This window comes from Mugil cephalus, chromosome 17 (assembly GCF_022458985.1).
Source record: "Mugil cephalus isolate CIBA_MC_2020 chromosome 17, CIBA_Mcephalus_1.1, whole genome shotgun sequence".
In the NCBI taxonomy this organism is placed as follows: domain Eukaryota; kingdom Metazoa; phylum Chordata; class Actinopteri; order Mugiliformes; family Mugilidae; genus Mugil; species Mugil cephalus.
Genome location: NC_061786.1, coordinates 22,152,148 through 22,170,411, shown reverse-complemented (window position 1 = coordinate 22,170,411; position 18,264 = coordinate 22,152,148). Strand labels below are relative to the sequence as shown.

The window sequence follows — 18,264 nt, the reverse complement described above, 5'->3', positions numbered from 1 at the left end:
CTGTTCTGAGAGAGTTCTGACTCCTTCCTATCAGAACCAGAACCAGAACCAATGATCTAATGATCCCTGGTTCAGAACACGAGCTCTGGTTCTTCTAATTCCTTGAACCTCCTCCATCTCCTCTACTTCCTCTTCCTTGCTTGTATACTTTCTCCTCTTTTTACTCCTCCATCTCTTCTTCTTCATATTCTGAATTTCCTCTTCTCTTTCTTCCTCCTCCTCCTCCGCCCTCCTTCCTTGAAACTCTTCCATGTCCTCCTCATCTACTTCCTCTTCCTTCCTTGTATCCTCTCTTTACTCCTCTTCCATCAGTCGTCCTTGTCAAAGTCAAATCCTTCCTCTTAAACATTTTTCCTGCTTCTAAAAACTTACTCCTGATATATTCGTCCATCTGGAACCAGATAATCAGAGTTTTCTACTTCCAACCTGGATATAAATGACAGTAGTGGTCGTAATGTTATGGCTGACCCTCAGAGTTCAGACAAATCTTTTTATTTCCTACTTCTATTTTATCACATGGTGCGTGTACCTAATAATATGGACGTTTCTGCAGTGATTTAACTTGTCTGAGTCGGTGGAAGTGATGATGACGTCCGTCATCATCCTCATGAAGAAAAGCGGCACCGAAGGGAAAATGGAAACCAGTGAGCGAACACACACAAACACACGAGGCATGCAAGGTGACAAATGAAATAATAAAGCAATTTATTCATTAAAAAAAAAAAAGAAAGAAAGTAAAGTAAAATTCAACACAGGGTCCTACACATGCAGACAGGCTGTTTAAAAAAATAACATCCACAAAAGAACCGATAAAAGTCCGAAGCCGTGTGAAGATAAAACAGCCACAAAATGAAATAAATAAGACGGAACCATTAGTGGTTAAAATAAAAGGAAACGAGTCCCGCGGCCACAACCAGCTTTAAAGAGCAGACGTTAGTAGTTTGAGATGATTTTATTCTCATTTCACTGAACACGTCTGCACAGGCACCGCTTCCTAATTAACTCTGGTTTTAATCACGTTCAGGTTTGATCGGTGAGAAAATACGTTAATTAAGTTTAAAGTGCAGCGAGTAAACTCAACGCATCTATTTACTAAATATTAAACCGCTTTAAATATTAAAATATAAAATGTCTTTAGACTTTATGAAAAAAGCTGAAAAGTAAAAACTCTGGAGAATTAAATAAACACAATTTAATTTATTTCATTCTTTAAAAAAAAACACTTTGGTCTAAAATATTAATAATTATTTTTCTCTAAATTTTCCCACATTTGTTCTTAGATAATATTAAAATATGTTATATAAAACTTTGGTTTTGAGATAAAAATTTATTTTCTTTGAATATTCACACTTATATTTTTTAGATACTGTAACAGATGTAAAGTATTTTTATTTCAAGTATTTTTATCTTAAATATTAAGATGTTTTGTCCCGAGATAAAGTTAAAAAAATTTTCTAAAATATTACAAAAGTGTTTTTTTCAATACCTTTATTTTTTTGAATAAAAAAAATAATGTTAAATATTTTTATTATTTATTTATTTATTTTTTATCTTGAATGACTTATTTCCCTTTATTAATAAAACATATGTTGAGGTAAATTACTTTTAAAAAAATATTATCCAAAATAATACGAACTGATTTTCTCTAAATTTCTCTCAAGACAACAGATATAACACTGACATGTTTTTATTATTTCAACCACAGATATTTCACATATCTACAATATTATCCACAAAATATTTTCTCTTCTAGGAATAAAAACCTTTTTCCCTGCTTAGTATTATAAACCTTTGCTTTTCTCTACATACAGTTATTATTACTTATAATTATTACTTATTATCCCATTGTTTCATCACAATTTTGGAATTATTATAAGAAAACATACATTTTTTTGGTCTTTCTACATTTTTTAAAACCAAACTGACAATAATTAGTGTTTCCTCCTATTTAGACGAGTAGTATTTGGATTTTATTCTTAGTTTTTATTCCCTTAGTTTTAATGATCAGCTGATTCTGTCGACCAAACCTGACTCTGAAAAAAGAGAAGCCGTGCGAGTGCAGAAGCAGCTGAAATGGTTCTGATGTGTTTGAGCTGGTTAAAAGTAGAAGCTCCCTCCATCATTTCATGTGCAAACACAGCTTTAAAGTTACAACCTCGTCACCGCCAGCAAAGTCCGATCCCCCTCTTTAGTTTTTGGTTTGAGCACCGAGAAAACGCCGTGCTGAGGGCGGAGCCACCTGTAGTGGGGGGGCGGGGTTTGGGTGGGGTTGGGGTTGGGGGGGGATACAGGTGTCTGGGTGGGTGGAGGGTGGAGGGTGGAGGATAGTTACCCCGGGTTCTTGGGTTCACTGTCTCGAGACGAGCCGCCTTTCAGCTTGCGGACGAGTTTCTCGCTGCTGCGACGGATGGAGGCTCGTAGTTTGCTGAAGGAGCCGCTTCTCTTCAGGGAACCGGATCCGTCCTGGAGGGAAACGTCGCAGCGTTACAGGACGATCTCATTTCATTTCATTAACAAACATTAAAACAGAGACTTTGAGGCAGAGCTGCTGAACGTTGAGCTGCTTCAGATGTGGCAGATTCAGTCTCTTGTGCAGAGTTTCTTGTGCAAACACATGATGCAGGTTCACACTCGTCTGCAAACGCTGATATAAACATCAAACTCTTAATGTGAAGGGATTTTTTCTTTTATTCCTTCTTTAATATTAAAACTTCTTCTGAACTGTTATAATTTCTGCTAAATCTTTTCTCTGGTTTATATTTCATGTCATTTCTATTTCTAACCATCGTCTTATTTTAGAGTCTAACACCTTCTGTAAATGTCTAAACTCTATAATATTAATATCTTTGACTCGACACCTCGTTTACTGAAGCTTCTGTTGTTTTTGCTGTGAATGCACTTTTACCCTGGAGCTTTAATCAAGCTTAACTTTTTATATTGTTATGTTTCGTTATGTTTGAGAAGAAACAAAGAAGCTACAACCGTCCTACAGACCTGGACTTTCCTGTTTCTCTTCTCCTGCTCTGGTTTCTCTAAGACAATCAGACAATTAAATTGTTCCGTCTGACTCACAATAACCGACCGTTGGCACCAGAAGTAAAAAAACAAAAAACAAAAAAACGCTCCTTCATGGTCAAATACCTAAATAAATCCAGTCCTGTGCAAAGGTTTTAAGCAGATGTGTGGAAAATGCTGTAAACTAAGAATATAAATAATGATGTTTATTGACGTTTGAAAAGTCACATCAGTATCTGGTGTTACTGCCCTTCACCTCCAAACCAGCATCGTCCTTATACTTGGACAAAGTCGGGGTTTAATAGGATCATAGACACAAAACAAGATCATTTCTCTTCTAAATGTGAAGATGAACTGTCAGAAACCAGTGGGACCCAGGTCCATCATCTACTGTCTGGACAAGTCTGGACACAAGTGGTCTTCATGGAAGAGCTGCAGCTACAAATCCATCCCTCTGACATGGAAACAAGACCAAGAGACTCAACTATGAACCAGAACATAGGAAACATCTGGACTGATGAGGCAACATGTGGAATATTTGTCAGTTTGTTGACTGAAGGGCTGGAGAGAGCTACAATAATGAGTGTCTGCAGGCAACAGTAAAGCATGGAGGAGGCTCCGGGAGAGTCTGGTCAGGATTAATGGTCCTCAATGCTGAGAGATACAGGCAGATACTGATCCACCATCAACACCATCAGGGAGGAGGAGAACTGGCCCCACATTTACTCTGCAGCAGGACAAAGAGCCCAAACATCCAGCCAAGGTCATTAAGAACTATCTTCAGAGGAGACAAGAACAGCATGACCCCCCCAGAGCCCTGGTCTCAGCATCATGGACTGAGTCTGAGTGTAAGTGGATCTAGAAGAACTGATGGTGTCTGGAAGGTAAAGGGGGGTCACACCAGATACTGATCTGATTCAGATTTCTCTTCTGTTCATTCATGATGGAAATAAACTGTTATTAATAAACACGTCCATGTTTGAGTTTTACAGCATTTTTCACACCTGCATAAAACTGTATTAATCACATCTTTGTTTTTGTTTCTGCAGGTTTGAACAAGAGGAATTTAAGACTTTTTAAAACCATTATGGATTAAATTTAAGAATTACTATGAAAATAACTAAATTCATTGTTATTCCAGTATGAACGAGCACATTACTAATGAGGAACAGAAACATAACAGGCCGAGGCCAAACCAGACTAAATGTAACTAAATTTTTACAGCTTTGTTGGAACATACAAGGAGTTTTACTCCAGTAACTTAAAATAAAAGCATAAAGAAAACAGAAAAACTGTACAACATAAATTAGACTTTCAGAATAAAATAATAACAGACCTATAATGCAAAACAAGCTCATATTCAAGACTTTTATTCAAAGCCTTAAATTGTGATTATTACATTTTAGGAACCCTGGGTATTAAAGCATTAAAGCTCAGTCATGAGGAGGCGCACACACAGGAAGTGGAGGGGACACACAAAGAGGCGACGGCTCGACTTCAGGTGAGCAAAGAGTTTATTAGAAGTTAAGAAAGACAAGAGACAGAGTAAGATGCACAAAGAGGACGGGACACGCAGAAGTTTAGTAGCAGGAGAAACAGACCGACAGGAAGAAGGAGAAGATTTAAATTCACACATTTCAAACAAGTGCAACGACAACGTTTGTTTGTTTGCAGTAGCCCCCCCCACCCGACATCTATATACAGACATATATAAACAGGCCGGATGCACGAGGCCGAAAGATTCACCTCCTCCTCAACAACGGACTTTTAAAACCTCTGAGGCTTAAACTCGGCCGTGCATGAAAAGCCCGTTACCTCTCACGTGTCCTGTTACTGACATCACAACAACGTTTAGTCTGATATCGCTGCAAACAGACGACACACACACACACACACACACACACACACACACACACACACAGCAAAAGGCTAAACTCTAGCAGAGCCACAATCCTCTACTCGATCATGCTGACGAGTCACGATATTTACAGCGCGTTGAGAGTCAAAACTACAGCTTCTAGATGTTTGATGCAGAATTAAGACGCCAGGAAGAAAGAAAGAGAAGAAGAAGAAGAAGAAGAAGGAGCCTTTAAATCCGACCATCTCAGACCTGGAGCTACTCATCAGATTAAATGTCTCGTTAAAAGACTTTACATTAATTAATTCTGTGGCTTCTCTACATTTGAGCCTAAAGCGAAGACTGAATTTTCACACAAATCTGCAGCTTTTCTTTTTTACGACTTATATCTTTTACCATTTTATTTGGTTTCATTTCTTTCTTCAGTCATTTTTGCACCTTTAGGACAAAAAACAACAACTCTGACATGTGTAAGTTACTTTCTGAGTGTCTGATCTTTTTCTTTGTAGGTTCCAGGTCACAGTGGAGAGAGTTAAAGGAGAAGAGATATTTGGTTTATAGACAAACTGTCAGTCACACACAAACAACCCACCCACCCCCCAAACAAACTACAGTGTTAAATAAACGAGAGACAGTCGTCTAACATCGCCTGAAGGATCCCGTCAGAGTAAAGAGAGGAGGAGGGAGAGGGAAACTGCGAAGCCGGAGGAAGCTGAGGCGAGATGAGGCATCCGTCATGCAGGAGACAAGTTTTTAGAAACCGTTACAAGGCATCTGGAGTTAGGCCTGTCGGTCGGTCGGACGGAGCAGGAGGAGGCAGAGAGAGAAAGAAGAAGAAGAAGAAGAAGACAGGCAGATGAGACATGGACAGTTTTAATAAAGCAGCAGTTAGAGAGAAATGACACATGTGGACACAGGGAAGAAAAAAAAAGGACACGAACACATATAAAACAGAAGGAAACAACACAGGGGAGGAAACAAAAATACATTCAACTCTTTGTTGTCGTCTTGTTGGACATTTTTTTTTTGTCTCCATGTTGTAATTTTGTCTCTTTCAGGTTATCTCTGAAGTTTCTTTATGTCCATGTTGTCGTTTTTTGTCTGTTTTTCTAGTTTCTTGGTCTTAATGCTGTAGGTTCATGTCTTTCTGTATTAATGTTTGTCCGTTGTAGTTTTTGTCTGTATGTTGTATTTTCTTCCTCTCCTCACTCTGTTGTAGTTTCTGTGTCTTTCTATTGTAGTTTTTTCTCTCTTTATTGTAGTTTTTGTGTCTCTGTTGTAGTTTTTTGTCTGTATGTTGTATTTTCTTCTCACTCTGTTGTAGTTTCTGTGTCTCTGTTGTAGTTTTTTCTCTCCTTATTGTAGTTTTTGTGTCTCTGTTGTAGTTTTTTCTCTCTTTATTGTAGTTTTTTGTCTCTGTCGTAGTTTTTGTCTCCTTGTGGTAGTTTTCTTGTCTCTTTTAGTTAATTCCATGTATCTTTCTCGTTTCTTTATGTGTTTTTTTTTGCCATTTCTCAGATTAAAATTATTTTGATGTAATTCCCTGATTTTGCCACTAGGTGGAGCTACTGCACAGTTCATTGTGATGTGGAACTGCTGCGTCTAAACCTACTAAAGGTAAAATAAGTTTAGTTTGGTTTAGTTTGGTTTAGTTTAGTTTAGTTTTGTGCGCCACAGATTAAACAAAGAGGAAGCAGGTAGAAGACGCTGCTGTGAAACTAAATATTAACTTTTTATTTTTTTTAGATGCTACAGAGGAAGGAAGAAGGATGAATAACAACCACTATCAACTAATCTGCCTGATTATTTACTCGATTATTAACTGCTTGGTTTAAAACTACCCTTCCTTCCTTCCTTCCTTCCTTCCTTCCTTCCTTCCTTCCTTCCTTCCTTCCTTCCTCTCTTGCTGCCAACAAACTGACAAACAACAACAACAACAACAAAGGAAACAAAAAGCAGGAAAAGTCAGTTGACGTCACACAGATGCAAAGAACAGGGACAAAAACATTCGTGCAGCATCAGTGGAAACAGATCATCAGCACAGAAAGAAGCACAGTACAGTACAGAGCCCGCGACTCACGTGAACACACTGATGGATTTATTTATTTAGCATAATAACTTTAACAGGAGCTCACGGTGAGAGGAGAACTCACCAGGAAGCGATGGAACTCAGTTTGTTTTTAATTCACCTAATGTAAGAAATAAATAACTAAATATATCGAGTATAATGTCGATGTGAACTGAGTCTCAGTATATTTAGCGTCATAGATCCTCTGAGAATATTCTGTATTAATCATTGTTTTTGACTCATATTTGTTCACTTCTACGTAAAAATATTCCTTAAAGTAACATTTAAAATAAATAAAAAAAATATGTGTCTGGCTATAGTTTAAATATTCATATACATTAAAACATTTTGCTTAGAATAGATTAAATTTCGCTCGACTGTTAACGGACTTTTGCTCATATTTATTATAATTTAACTGAGTTTCAATTAAACACGAGATCAGAATAAAATTATGATGCATCAGGAACAGAAGAAGAAAAACGACTAAAATCTAAATCCTGCAAATTATTCTTTTATTAATCTATAGGTATTTATACCATATAACTTCTTATTTTCTGCATATTTACTGTATTTACATGTTTTATTTTATCTTCCTCCTATGGTTGTGTTTTTCTACATCTGTAACCCAAAATATATCATCTCAATCTGAAATCAAATATGTATCAAACTGACTCAATAATAATTAATAACATGTCTCTTCACTCATGTGTTTACTTTAGTTGTGGAAATATTTGAAGGCCAAACAAAGACACTAAATTACGTTCCAGCTGAGTTCTCCTCCAGCCGACGCCTCCTGTCCTGATTTATGAATAAATAAATAAATAAATGAATACGTCCAGAGATCAGCTGGCGATCGTCTGCAGGTAAAAATCAGTCAGGACGCAGCGTTTAGACGTCGATTCGTTTCTCACAGCTGGAGGTTTGGGAGATGCTGATTGGCTGTTCAGGGCGCTATGACAACTGTTGCTATGTGAGGAGAGAAGATCTGAGCAGCAGCAGAAATAAGATGTGGAGGAGAAAACGTCTACACGTGGGAAAGGAAAACGCTGCAGGAACTCAACAGAGGAATGGATCGGTTAGAAGTGTGATTAAGCAGAGATTTCTCAGGACTCAGAGTTAGTTTAAAGAGAGTTTAGTGGAGAGTGAAACGTTACAGGGTTCCTACTGTCGCTCAAGTGAACTGAAGCTGAGCATCTTTTCACTTGATCTTGTTAATGAAACTGAACTAACTGACATTCAATCAGCACTGAACAGTCATTTTATAATTCACATAGTGAGAGAATCCTGACGACGACATTTAATTTGGTTCTAGATGAAGGAACAAGCTCGTGGCGTCTTTCTGGACAGAAGCCGACGATGACGTTTAGCATCGACTCAGAAAAACTGGAAAACAGTTTAAATGTTTGTCACGTCTTTCCTACTAATTCATCCAGGGCTTAAAGTAATAAATAAATCCTCAACTCTTAGCGTTAGCATCTTTTTATTTAGCTACATTTATCATAAATGAAATAAAACTGAAATTGAGGCTAATCCACTTTTCCAAATCCGTACTAGTTCGTGTGGATCATAATTGAGTCCAGTTGTTCTTAATTGGATTAAATTGCCCATATGATGAATGTTAAGGAGGAGGATCTTTGATGAACTTTATTTCTGCTCCTCGACTGTTTAAGTCAGATTTCCGTGGACGTGGCTTGAGTCCAGAAAGTTATTGTCGTCTGTGTGTGATGTGAACGTGTGTGAGATCTCGCTGAGGGCTGTGTACTGTACTTACCCCGTTCCACTCCACGCTCATACTCACTTCCTCGCCACCGTCCGGCCCGCTCTCGTACTTCACCGTGTCCGAGGTCAAGCTCTCGCGGCTGCGCTGCTTCTCCCGGACCTCGGGGTCGCTCAGCACCTCGGCCACGCGCTGCTTGTGCACGTTGTCCAGACCCTGAGACGCACAAAAAAACAACACGAGACGACAATTAAGCGGCAGCTCGACTGATCCGAACTGACGCGGGAGCTGAGAACCTGCTTTGAACACAGCAAACAGAGCACAACATATGGAAACAAGCACCGATTCATCCGATCCAGTTAATAACAAAGCTGCAGATTTCTACCACACAGGCCCTGGTAGGAAACAGAAAAAAAACTACATGTAAAATCCTAAGAGACGACAGAAAACAAGACAAACATTAGCTGAGAAAGTTTGAAAACTCTTTGTCTCTGGTCACTAAATATCTTACGTCTCGACGGAGACACTAACTGTCATGTAGTCACTGTTGCACCGATGCTTATTTATACAACAGAGATAATTGTAAATTAATCAGCAGTGTTTGGAAACACACTTAGTGCTGCTCTGCTAATATTCACAGAACCGGACCAAACGGACGACGACTGACGACCAAGTCTTGTCGCATCTCCGGTGTCTGGATCAAAAGGCACTTGAATGCACCACAGAAACTACAACCAATAAAATCCCTCCTCACACCAGGAGGTGGCAGCCGTCTTGATTCATCATTTAAAAAGAGAAACGGGACGAGCTACTGTTAGCTGGGAGGCTAGGAAGCTACATTAGAAAGAGCTGCCATGAGTCTGTTTTTTCACTGACAGAGAAAGAAGTTTCAGAAAGATCCTGTTGAAAATTAGAGGATGCAAAAGCTGAACTGCAGCTAAAAAACCAACATTTGGGAACAAGCATCATCAGACTGTTTCCTATGAATCTATGAAGAATCTTAGAGATTAATTATTTAGAGCAGTCACTGTCAAAGTGTTATTATTCATTTAACTTTAACATTTATTACATGTTTTAAATGTTAAACATGCAGCTGTGAGAGCAGTGACACTTTAAGGATTTGCCACCAGTTAAAATCATCTCATCCCTCATTTTAAACCAGACGTCTTCTTATTCTTAACATTCCTTCATCGGCCTCGTGTTGTTATTCAGCCGGAGGCCACACCTGCTTTCTGGAACGCATGGCAGCTTCCTCCAGAGTCTCGGCCGCCTCAAACTTCCCCTGCCGCCTGTAGAGGGCGCCGAGGTTCTTCAGGGTGGTGGTGACCGTGGGGCTGCAGAAAAGAGGAAGGAGAATCACATATTAGAGGCTGTTCTTAAATTACTGAAGCATTCGATAAGAGATCCTGTTGTGGTGGATGGTTGAGATAAAACATGTTTTTAAACAGACCACGACCTGAGAGCATTTAGTGCTACAATGCATTCACTACTGTACCTAATGTTTTGGTAAAGTAGCTGTTTATGTTTGTTTTTTTCTGGATAATTTTAAATTTTCACTAAAACATGAAGCTCAAAAGTTCAGTATAGTTGTTTTAATCATTTGTTGCTGACAGAAACAAACCGACCTGTCGACTTTACAGGCTTTGTACCAGCCTCCGTATTCTCCAAACGGTGAACCGTCCTTTGGCTTCCCCTGGAAATAAATACATAAATAAATAAATAAATAAATAAATAACTAAAGAGATAAAAATTATGCTTTAAGGAATCTATGCACTCTTTAAAAAGTAGTTTAGAAACCAGCTGCATCTTTAAATGCTTTAAAAGAAAAAGGATAAAAGGGAGTTTAATGGTGGAAGTATTATTATTATTATTATTATTATTATTATGAATTAGTTTCTGCTCATCCAACTCTTTTAATATTAGAAACATGTGAGATTAAAGGAGAATAACTAACATTATTCTGCAGAAGAAGCGACACCCACCTTGCTTTGTTCCTCTCTCTCCTCAGCATGCATCCAGATCGGCTTATTCTCATCTGCAGAAACAACGAGAATCAACAAACTCGCATTAACCGCAGGAGAGAGAAGCTGAACGGTGTTTTTTTTTGTTTACAGCTTTGTCGTCCTCCACCTAAAATGATCAGAGCAGCCTGAGCGTATGAACCTTTACATTAGTTTGGGATTTATTTTCAGATACTAACCGTCCACGGAGCCGAACTCCCTCTCGTGAGCTCGGGTGAGTATTTCTTTATACAGAGTCTCGGCCTGTTTGAACTTCCCCTGCTTCAGGTAACAGGACGCCTGAGGAACAGAGACGATCAGCAGGGAACTTCAGGCAGAACCAACCTTCAAACTAAGGCTTAAAGATGAAAAATATAAATAATAAATTATTATGAATGTGCACCAGGTTGTTCTTGGTCTTGGCCACGTTGGGGTCATCGGGGCCCAGCTTGGTCTGGTAGATCTCCAGCGCCCTCATGTAGTAATACTCCACCTCGTCATACTTGCCCTGGTTCTGGCACAGCAGAGCCAGGTTGTTCAGCTGCTTGGCCACATCTGGGTGGTCTTTGCCCAACACCTGGCACCGAGGAAAGAGACGACGGGGGGGTTAAAAGACGACAACAACAACAACCTGCGTCTGGCATGAACCATTTGGTCGACAGCTCTAATCCATTAATGGCTTAAAACCATCACGGTAGCAAACGTAGATGGATCATTAAGAAACTAGAAAATATATAAATATTATATATATTGTTGACACCAGACGTTTTGAATAATTCTTAAGATCAGTTTTTGTCACAGAATCAAACGAAACAAACTCATATTTGAGTAGATTCTTGTTCAGATTAGTTTCTTTTAAAAGGCTCATTACTGATGAACAGACGTTACTTATTCAGGACATTATTTCAAACTCTCCCCTTTTTTTGATGACGTGGTTTTTAAAGGGACCCAGGACTCATTGTGTGTTCACACCACTACACATAGTTTGGAACCACTACTACTCATTCTTAAGCTATGCTATGTTATGCTAATGTTATGTTTATGTTTATGTTTATGTTTATGTTTGTGCTGTGCTGCGCTGATGTTATGGTATGCTATGGTATGTTATGTTTATGCTATGCTAATGTTATATTATGTTTATGTTATGTTTATGCTATGCTATGCTATGCTGTGTTATGTTATGTTGTGTTGTGTTGTGTTGTGTTTATGGTATGCTATGTTTATGCTATGCTATGCTATGTTATGCTAATGTTATATTATGTTTATGCTATGCTATGTTATGTTATGTTATGTTGTGTTGTGTTTATGGTATGCTATGCTATGCTATGTTATGCTAATGTTATATTATGTTTATGCTATGCTATGTTATGTTATGTTATGTTGTGTTGTGTTGTGTTGTGTTTATGGTATGCTATGCTATGCTATGTTATGCTAATGTTATATTATGTTTATGCTATGCTATGTTATGTTATGTTGTGTTGTGTTGTGTTGTGTTGTGTTGTGTTTATGGTATGCTATGTTTATGCTATGCTATGCTTATGCTATGCTATGCTATGTTATGCTAATGTTATATTATGTTTATGGTATGTTATGTTTATGCTATGCTATGTTTATGCTATGCTATGTTTATGCTATGCTATGTTATGTTAATGGTATGCTATGTTTATGCTATGCTATGCTATGTTAATGCTATGCTAAGTATTTTTGAGGTCACGTGTCCCAGACCACCTCCACATGTGGACTGACACCAGATCAGTGTTCACACCTGGACACTCGAGGTCAGATTCTCCAGGACTGAACCCGATAATCAGACGGATCATTGAAGGAAACAGTCTGAGGTTTATCTGAGTGAGACTGATCAGGACAGAACAGAAAAGAAGAAGAAGAAGGATGAAGATGAAGAGTGACCAGGTGAGAAGGTCACAGAGACGGGAGGTGAACAGTGGAAGTGAAACCATCTTAGTTGATGAATCACAGCTAAAAGCTGACGTGTGGTGTCGTAGTTTGTCCCTGGGGAGTTGTAGGTCTGTGGGAGGTCTGAGCAAAGATGTGGAGCCCGGACCTCCCACACCTCCACCTCCTCCTCCTCCTCCTCGGCCACATAAACATCGTACGGCCTCCCTGTAAACATCGTTAGCTGGAAAAAGGACGGCGATACCTGCCGGGTCCACGACGCTGAGGAACCGATTGTGTTTATTGACACGTTCAGACACAAAAAGTGCTGCAGTCTGTCGCAGTTTCATCTCAAACTCAGCTCAAAGCAGCAACAGTAACAAAATAAGATTCCTTTTCATCTGCATTTCAACAAGAAGCTGTTTACATGTCCTTCTCCACTATTTAATGACATGATTAAATTGCTGTAAATGTGAAGGAATGTGTAAATTTAACGGCCGGTTAGACTTTTCTAACTCCACTAATTTAATTGGGGATGTGAGGAAACAGATCAAATATGAGATAATCGCCCTAAAAACCTGCAGCAGTTAATCTCTTTTTTTTTTTTTTTTTTTCATATTAATATTTCCTCTCAAGCTGAGTAGTGAAAAGCTTTGACACCACTTCACAGAATTCACCTTCCAGGTATCTTTACTCCTAAGAAACACTCTGCAGATGAATGTTCCTGCGCTTCCATGAAAAGGTTGAAGCTGCATGAAGAAAAAACAAACGTCCTGATTCAGGAGCTGTTTGCTGCAGCCTCCGTGCATCGACCTGCCCGTGCAGAGTCAGTCCTGCAGCTTAAGCAGGAGCATTATCATCCGAGTTTAAGCAGCACAAAGAAATGAAACTGCTCAGCTTAACCAAAGCTGACGTCTAATTCTCAGAGGACGGAGAAGGAGAGAAAGAAAGAGGTGGAGGGTTTGTTCAAAGTCGAGAGCGGAGGACGAGTTGCTTTGAAGCAACGTACGCTTCAAATTACAGGTGAAACAAAGCGGCTGAAAACATGTTAACCCTTTAATATTAAACGCCACAAACACATCAGAGTCATAATAAGGTGAAAATTCATGTCTCAGGTCACATCACCAACACATCTGTACCGGCACAAAGTTGGTTTGGAGTTGGATTATATTCCTGCAACAACTTTCAAGCAGGATGAATAATCTAACTAACTGCTCGTGTTTTTCTCTGTATCAGTAAAAACGAACCTAAAACCAAACTCAAAATTTTAGCTCCTTGTGTTGAATCACTATTTTTAAGTCTCACAAACAACAAGCTTCAAGGTTTTTAGTCTTTTCGTTTTGTGTTAAAGGGTTAAAATCTATGTCAACAAAGTTCAAGCAGCTGAACCACAAACACTAAATGAGCCTGATTTCAAATTAAACCATTTGTACGAGCTCTAATTAGTCCCGGGGGGAATAATTAGCTGAATTAGTTGAATTTTTTAAATCTTAAACATTCAAATGCAACTGAACTCATAGTTTTTAGCATTAGCATTAGCATTAGCAGTGGCTAGCTAAGGCAACAACATGAATGACTGATGGTTTCATTTGTACTCAGAAGATGGAATTTCCGAGTTGCGCCTCGTGTGTAAACAGCAATAAGACTGATTAGTTTCTGTTGCATTAAACCGGTCGTACAGACTGACAGTATTTTTCCACATACATATGTTATAGTGTAATTTTTCATGTGTTACATGGGAACTAGAAGCTCAGGTTGCGCTAACAACGGCTAAAAACAATAAACAAAAATAACGCAAAACAGTGTGAAACACCATTGTTTAAATTAAACAACTAAAACTTTTGAATATTTTTATGAAAATCTGCCTCGTGTCGTCTTGTAGATTCATCACTGTAAATAATTCTAGTAAAAAAACTCATGAGTTAGTTCAAGTTATCTGTAAATGTTGTAAATTTAGTTTAACATTACAGCAATAATATTAGTTTACATCAAGACTTCTGTGACTAAAATGCCAATAATTCAAGTGTGACGTCTGAACTCCGCGGTAAATGAAAAAACGCACCGTGACACACAAAGAGTTTTCAGTAGTAAACGTTTGAACATTTAACAGGGATTTAGCAGCAGTGTCTCTGAATATTTCCCTTTATTTTAGTTTTTTATTTCTGGTCCTTCATTTGTCTGTGACTCATAGGAACCATTTTATAAAAGTAGGACACAGAGTCCGTCTGGAGAAAGTGAAAGTGAAGTTCTGGTTGAAAGTTTTAAAACCATCTGTGAGGATTTAAAAAGTTTAAAAAGCCGCTCACCTTCTCCCTGATCTCCAGCGCTCTCTTGCACAGAGGCTCTGCTTCCTTGTACTTGCCCCTCTTCCCGTACAGGACGGCCAAGTTATTGAGGGTGGCAGCAACCTGACAGGAGACACAAACACATTTATTATCCCACAGCTTCTCTTTTTTTTAAACCTCAGTCATCTTCACCCATGTGCAACCGCCACAGCAGCGTCCGTGTCATTGATCTGGTGAGTGAGTAATTAACCAGGAGGAAAAAGGGGGACGTGCGGAAACAGGAAGTGATTGTGGTCGGCTGCAATTTGATCCGAATCAGCCGAGGCATGAATCTCCCAACACGTGCACTCAGGAAGGAGGGAGGAGGGAGGAGGCGGCGGAGGAGGAGGAGGAGGAGGAGGTTCGGAGTTCAGCTCCGATCCCTGATTCACAACAGGTTCTGGCGTCCATGTGGACAGAGGGGGAGGACAGAGGGGGAGGACAGAGGGGGAGGACAGAGGGGGAGGACAGAGGGGAAGGACGGGAGGTGACGGGGAAAAAGGGGGAGCTAACTGAAAAGCAGAGTAGCTTCACTCTGAAAAGGTGATGACCACAGCCTGAGATATAAAACAACGATCATGTGATTCACACGTCCACAAACATACAACAGCAAATCCAATTATGCCGATAAATCTTCATCCTCAGCCTTTAAATTAACAGAAACGCTTTCACAAACTCAATAAAGTCCAGATTTACGCTGACAGAAACCTGACACCGACCAATATGACCACTTTCCTTATTTAAATAATCAATATTAAATTACAAAAAAAAAAAAAACCTGAGTGAGCGTTTTTTCTTCATGCTCAGTGAAGATATAAGCGAATAAATCAAAGTGAAACAGAAAAGAGTGTTTGTCACGTCTACAGGAAGTAAAGAAACAATCAGACACATGAAACTCCAGAGTCTGTTCAGGTTTTAACATGTGTCCTGATCGATCTGATCATAACAGAACCACTAAAGCCTAAATGATCCCTTAACTTTCCTGACATGAGGACTGTGAGTTTTAACAGCAGCCGAACTGGAAACGATCCAAACGCTGAATCAGCTGTTGCGTAAACGCGGCACAAACAGCGACGTACCAACAAGTCCAGCAGGTTCACACCTGATTTAGGAACGAAAACGCGAGAGTCTCCCGCTCAAATTTACAACCTAGACATTAAAAGTAAAACGCAGAGAAAGGAAGGTGGGTGGAAATGAAAGAGAAATGAGAAACCTGTGAATCAGTGTCAGATAAATCCGGGGTGATTTCTTTACAATAATGAATCAGTGACAATCAGTTCCTTGTGGAAAAGAAGGGGCCTGATATCAGGGTGGAGGGTGGAGGGGGGGGGGCTAACCTCAGGTTCACAGAGTGGAGGGTGATGGAGGTCCAGACAGTGGAGACAGAAACCTGCCGGGGTTAACAGAGTTAGTCGACCTCCAGTCTGACAAACAGAAGCTCAGAGGAATCTGAGAACAGCCCAGTAAATAATTCACTGCTGCTCACAGACCTGGACAAACACATTCAGGAGTCATTTCAAAATGTTTGATCTCGGTTTGGATTTAGATTTCATCTGCTTTTATTTCTATTTTCTATTTAACTGACTACTTTATATTTGCAGGTTGTAAAGTTGTTTCTGTCAAACTGGATATTTAGAAAAGAAAATCAGGAAATTAAAACTGAATTTAGTTATAAACCCATGAATAATGACCATGAAACTCCAGCGCTACAATCCTCGTCTTACTTCACAAGGTCTTTAATAATAATAATAATAATAAATGTCTCAGCTGTCTGTGTTGTTATATGTGCCACCAGAAGGGAAGCTGAGGAAATCTCCTTAAATACGTTTTATTAATTCCTGAAGGAGAACTGGGATGATGCAGCCGGAGCCAAATATAGCTGAGCAGCCGAAAGTTTAATGACGGTGTGAGAATATTAAAAATAAAGTCACGGTGGATGTATCACTGTGTAATTTATTTATTACACGACCTCAGTCTCATTAAAGTGATCAGGAATCCACCGTTTATACCAGAGGAAATGTTGACTTTTCAGCTCGTTAGCTGTTTGTGTCATTATACTAAGCTAAGCTAAGCTAAGCTAAGCTACCTGTAGTTTGCACATCAACAGCACAAACATCTTCTAATCTGAAGCTTCGTCCACTTATAAAACTTATTCTCTCGTCGTCGTCGTCGTTGTTTTTGTAGTTGACACTCGGTCTCTAGTGGATGTTTCAGCCTCCGGTTGCCACGGTAACCCTCCCGTATCACCCCCCCAACAAAGTAGAACATAAAAATCCTGCTAGCGTATTGTCTCATTATGCTTCATCTGAAAAGAAAAAACTGTCTGGTTGTTTTTTAAAACAAGAAATCCAGATCGCAACAAAACAAATTACGTTTTGATGTAACGCAGCGATGATGGATGCACTTACAGCTGGATGGTCCCGGCCGAGAGTCTTCTCCCTGATGGCCAGAGCGTCATTCAGTAGGTTGGCCGCCTCCTTGTATTTGTTCTGGTCCCTGACGGAGACGAGAAAACAGAGTCAGACACTATTTTGCAGGTGACATGATTGAAAAGGCTTCGCTGCGTTTCCCACCGTCGACCCAGACTCTCGTTCCTTCAGGGTCACAAACCCACAAGTCTGGGTCGACTATTCAAAACGAAACATTGGCAACTGTTCTGTGAAATACGTGTCGAGCTCCTGTGGGTGAAATCTTTTGTTTCGCCCACTTCGTGTCACTGCGTACTGTAAATCTGCGACGGCGTCTAAGCTATGTTTGGCTTCTTCTGACGTAGGCTCCCGGCTCTTATTTGGAGGCCGGTCACACACACACACAACGCTTTGAGGTTGGATACCAGAAGGTTTCAAGGGACATGCCACAGTGTTGTGAGGGCGACGGCAAGAAAAACACACGGTCATTAACATATTTTGTCTCTCTTGAGAAAAGAAATTTGTGGAATTTGAAGGAGCTCTGGTGATACAAGGTTAAAGACATTCTTAAAATGTCTTAATTCTTAAAAAGACGTGAAATAAATATGTCGCTGATTATTGTTTTACCTGTAAACGAGGGCGAGGATGTTGAGCATGGTGGCCACGTCGGGGTGGTCGTGTCCGGACGTCTTCTCCAGGTCTTCCAGGGCCTGTTTGCAGAGCGGCACCGCCACCTCGTAGCGGCCCTGCGACGCGTACTGGATCACCAGGTTGTGGAGCGTCCTCAGGCGAGCCGGGATCTCGTAGCCTCCCTGCTGGGCGGCCGCCGCCGCAGCGCTGCCATGAGCTGGTTGAACTAAAGACACAGAGGACGGAAAAATAAGAGTTAGTTCAGATAATCGTAGATACGCTGCCTGGTCATCGGACGCCTTTAGAGACATTTTCTGTGTTATTGTTTCAAAAAGAAGCACCAGATTTATT

At 39.8% G+C, this 18,264-nt stretch overlaps 1 protein-coding gene across 4 annotated transcripts in view; it reads right to left on the bottom strand.

Moving 5' to 3' along the window:
- klc1a (kinesin light chain 1a) overlaps nt 1-18,264 on the bottom strand; it is a 41,338-nt gene that overhangs the window by 7,736 nt on the left and 15,338 nt on the right. For 2 of the 4 annotated variants that reach the window (XM_047611751.1, XM_047611752.1), the window contains exons 5-14: nt 17,911-18,139; nt 17,284-17,371; nt 14,858-14,959; nt 11,062-11,235; nt 10,859-10,958; nt 10,641-10,693; nt 10,284-10,351; nt 9,884-9,992; nt 8,713-8,874; nt 2,333-2,463 (exon numbers count right to left, since the gene is read on the bottom strand). In XM_047611751.1, the coding sequence (XP_047467707.1) occupies nt 2,333-2,463; nt 8,713-8,874; nt 9,884-9,992; nt 10,284-10,351; nt 10,641-10,693; nt 10,859-10,958; nt 11,062-11,235; nt 14,858-14,959; nt 17,284-17,371; nt 17,911-18,139 (1,216 nt within the window). Of the gene's footprint in view, nt 1-2,332; nt 2,464-4,511; nt 5,660-8,712; nt 8,875-9,883; nt 9,993-10,283; nt 10,352-10,640; nt 10,694-10,858; nt 10,959-11,061; nt 11,236-14,857; nt 14,960-17,283; nt 17,372-17,910; nt 18,140-18,264 lie in introns of those variants that run through there. The other 2 variants (XM_047611753.1, XM_047611754.1) reach the window with 2 other exon arrangements.